The sequence below is a fragment of the Gigantopelta aegis genome, chromosome 9, assembly GCF_016097555.1.
Source record: "Gigantopelta aegis isolate Gae_Host chromosome 9, Gae_host_genome, whole genome shotgun sequence".
NCBI lineage: Eukaryota > Metazoa > Mollusca > Gastropoda > Neomphalida > Peltospiridae > Gigantopelta > Gigantopelta aegis.
The window spans coordinates 39,241,190-39,245,361 of record NC_054707.1 but is presented as its reverse complement, the minus strand read 5'-3'; the positions used below and the strand labels follow the sequence as shown (position 1 = coordinate 39,245,361).

Sequence of the window (4,172 nt, the reverse complement as noted above, 5' to 3'; positions counted from 1 at the left end):
TGTTCTGTTCTGTTTTGGGTATTTTTTCAACTGTCAGCCAATGCCATCATACAAAATATATGAAAACAAATATTGTGAATTTTGTTATATAAGAAAGAATAAGTGACTATTATTCCAACATGGATTTAAGTACAAGCAGATGAATTCTTCAGACATATGATAAAATGAGATGGTTTTATTTTTTTCAAATAAAAATGTACTCAATGATGTCAGTCATTTGGTTTTTGCACCTAACATAACATATAGTTAAAGGGACAGACCCTAGTTTTTACACACTGAGGCATATTTTTCACCCAGACCCTAATTTCAACCCGTAAAAATGGACACTAAGTTTGGTTAATTTGGATAAGATTTGGATACAACAGAGTGAAACAAGAGTGTGACATTGAAATATCTTTAAAAAATAGACCCTTAAAACGGCGAGTCCATAACCGTCATTTCTCAGATGCACGTGCGTTTTTAAAAATATGAAAACTAAATTTTGTGGTATTAGAAACACCAGGATGACCAGAAACACTTGTTGTATGGAAATGGATATTCTAAGCAATAAAATATAAGGTTTGATTTCAGCTATCATTAACGGCTCTAGTAGTGGAAAAACATGCCTTAGTGTTTAAAAACTAGGGTCTGTCCCTTTAAATGAGATATCATAGAAGACAATGATAGCAGTCAAATTGTTTGTGAGCCTTCTGAATATACCACAGGTCAAATATTGATGGTTAAAATAACTGGAACTTTTGTCGAATTGTTCACTCTAAAAGCTAATAAATTAATCTTAGATAGTCTAGGTATATCAAAGGCTGTGGTTGTGCTATCCTGTCTATGGGATAGTGATTATAAAAGATACCTTGCTACTAATGGGAAAATGTAGTGGGTTTCCTCTCACTGTCAAACTTACCAAATGTCATTAAACAAAACAACCTTTTTTTTTAGATAGTCCATGTGCTTTGCACAACAGCATCAAAACCACATTTTAAAGTTTTTACCAATGTAAACAAATTGTCCAGCTGACATGGTCTGTGCAAAAAGAAGTGTCTTTTCAAAGTATGTTAGTGGGTATCAAAGAGATCAATGTCTGTAAGGGATTTCACTACAATCTGTACCATTTAAAAAAAATGGCCTTTGATTTGGACATACATACTGACCAAATGCAAACTGTTCATAATAGATGTGCTTGAACACTTTGAGTAAAACAGGGATGATATTTCCAGGATCAACGGGAGAATCTACAGAAATATTCCCAACAATCTTCTGAATACAGACCTGCACCAATTTACACGAAAATGTTATAACTACATTATATATAACACAAAGGTATAAAATTCAACCTTTTTATTTATTCATGCAATTAAATATGATTACTGAAAGCAATACTCAACTGAATACATAATAACAAAAGATATTGCAAACATTTTTAACAACAAAAATAAGATTTTCAAAATACAAATGTACTGCAGACTACCTGACAATTTACCATGACCTGCATACCCAGTACTCAAAAATCCAAACCATGCACCCATTTCATTTTTTTTTTAAATGCAAAATAGTTAAGATCCTTTTTAAATTTACATTTGCTTTTAAACGTAAATTTACAATTATAACTAATTAATCATTTGAAATTTTACTGAACAAGTTTTTTCAAATATCACAATGTAAGAAAGATCAAAGCAATTTTACTTTAAAATACTATGAATAACTACAAAATTTCAACAAATCATTTTAGAAACGGCAATAAGATTAGAGTGATATCATAAAAGAAATGTACATGCTATGCACCCACAAAAGACGCATGATGCAATGTCACCCAATCTTTTACCCCAACATAACAAGAAAAAAAATTCAGCAAATTTATGACACATTAAAACAAACTGAGAACAGTTTTATGCAATAATCTTTTTAGGATTCCATCCTATAAATAAATCCTTTCTTTTCCTAGTAGGTTTATTTAAATATTTCATGTAAAATTACCTCAACTGTCAAAAGTTGAGTATAAACACTAAGAATCATTTGAAGACCCTGAACAAGAACTATAATAAAAAGTATCTCAACTAATAAATGCTGGTAATAATAATGCCATTACATATACAAATCATATGATCTATTTTCACTACAATGTATATTTATAAATCTCATTATAAACTAATAATAAGTATAAAATGTATACCATCATTGTAATATACCATTTCAACATATATAAAATCAATATGTAATTGTAATGTTATGTATATTAATAAAGACACATATAATTTATAATAGATTTCATAATACATGTACATGTATCACAAATGATATTACAGCTTTGTTCCAACATCATTTAATCTAAATTTCGATTAATTTTTCTCCATTTACTTCTCAAGTCTTCGGCAGATCTTGCTTTGGAAAACTTAAAGGCATGGAGAATACCTTTCCAGTTGTAGCCAAATGTTTTCACTCCCCTCATCAGTCTACGTTCTTCACACATGGAGAAGGGGATGCCTCTTTTGCTTGAGACAGACTTCCTGTTTTTATTAGTCTGAATAAAATAAAAAAATAAAAAAATAAAAAATCAGTTATGAAAAACTAAAACAAGATGTCTAGAATGATGAACTTCGGTACAAATACACTGATAAAAGAAATCTGGGAACACATAGCAATATTCAGTACTAGAAAAGTAATTTCTGTTTATAATAATAGATGTAATGTGGGACTGAATGTTGGTAACAGTTAACATCCTGACATTATAGATGAGGGTTTGGGTTTCAAATTAACCACCATTTGCTCTTACTATTTGTGATCCCTTATTTCTTTCCATTGGTATATTAGGCTTAAGTGGCGGAGTTAACAGAATAATTGTATGATTAGATTTGAATATATTACACAATTTAATAGACTCACGACCATATGCTAAAATTGCATATTTATATATACTACTCAAAAGAATTTAAGGGTCAAAAATTTATAACCCAAATAAGTTTCAGAGTGTATTAGATTGATGATGTAAACTACACCAAAAATTAAATTTATTGTTCCATATTTACAAAAAACCCACAAATAAACGTCACTGTATACAAGAAAGTCACATGACATGCTGTCAAAGTTGAAGGTTGTCAAACATGGATTTTACACATTGGAACATTCGGTTAATAGTGTGTGAATCCACCCCTGGCGCGAATACACTCGACACATCGTTGCCTCATGCTGTTGATCAGACGTCTGAAGAACTCTTGGGGAATGGCCTGCCACTCTGCCATAAGAAGTTGACCCAGATCATGAAGGTTGGCCGGAGGGGCATGGTTATTCCGAACTCTCCTGCCTAATTCGTCCCAGGCGTCTCTATTGGGGACAAGTCAGGCGAATATGCTGGCCAATCCATCCTGGCTATACCTTGTTGTCTGCGAAAGTCCGTTACCACCCTGGCGCGGTGGGGTCTGGCATTGTCATCCTGCAGAGCTGCCCCGCCGCCAATCTGCTGAAGGCCTGGGAGAACCAACGGCCGGATAATCTCATTCAGATAGCGGATTCCATTCAGATTGCCATCCACCACATAGAGGGGGCTCCTGTGGTGGATAGAGATGCCGCCCCACACCATGACGCTGCCACCACCGAAACGGTGACGTTGTCTAACGTTAACGTCAGCGAAGTGCTCCCCAGGACGTCTGTAGACACGAACCCGACCGTCGTTGAACTGGGACTAAACCTGGACTCATCAGTGAACATCACTCGACCCCACTGAACACGTTGCCACCGCAGATGAAGTGTGCACCAGTGACGTCTGGCCGTTATGTGACGTGGTAGGAGTGGTGGTCGAACAGCCTGGCGACGGCAGCGTAGATTATTGGCTCTCAGACGATTGCGTATGGTTTGATCAGACATTCGAGTTCCAGTCGCAGTCCGCAGATTGTCACGTAATCGGCGTGCAGTGGTTGTGGGTTGACGTAGAGCCATATTGGTGATGTAGCGTCCTCTCTATTTGTAGTGCTTCGGGGTCTTCCCGAACGTGGAAGATTTCGAACAGAATTCGTTGCTTGGTACCGTTGCCACAGTCGGCCAACGATACTCTGACTGACACCAAGTCTCAGAGCAACATTTCTTTGCGTATTGCCATCCTGAAGCCAAGCAATAGCCCTTCCTCGATCTTCGATAGTCAGTTGAAGTCGTATCATTGTCGAATTTGGAGTGTGCACCGTACACGA

At 35.8% G+C, this 4,172-nt stretch overlaps 1 protein-coding gene across 1 annotated transcript in view; it reads right to left on the bottom strand.

Moving 5' to 3' along the window:
• Positions 1–1,317: 1,317 nt before the first annotated feature.
• The window catches only part of LOC121380765 (putative uncharacterized protein DDB_G0282133), a 38,988-nt gene continuing 36,133 nt past the window's right edge, over positions 1,318–4,172 (bottom strand). Inside the window, exon 17 of the mRNA XM_041509730.1 lies at positions 1,318–2,512. Coding sequence (XP_041365664.1) covers positions 2,315–2,512 — 198 coding nt within the window. The 3' untranslated portion in view covers positions 1,318–2,314. The remainder of the gene's footprint in view (positions 2,513–4,172) is intronic.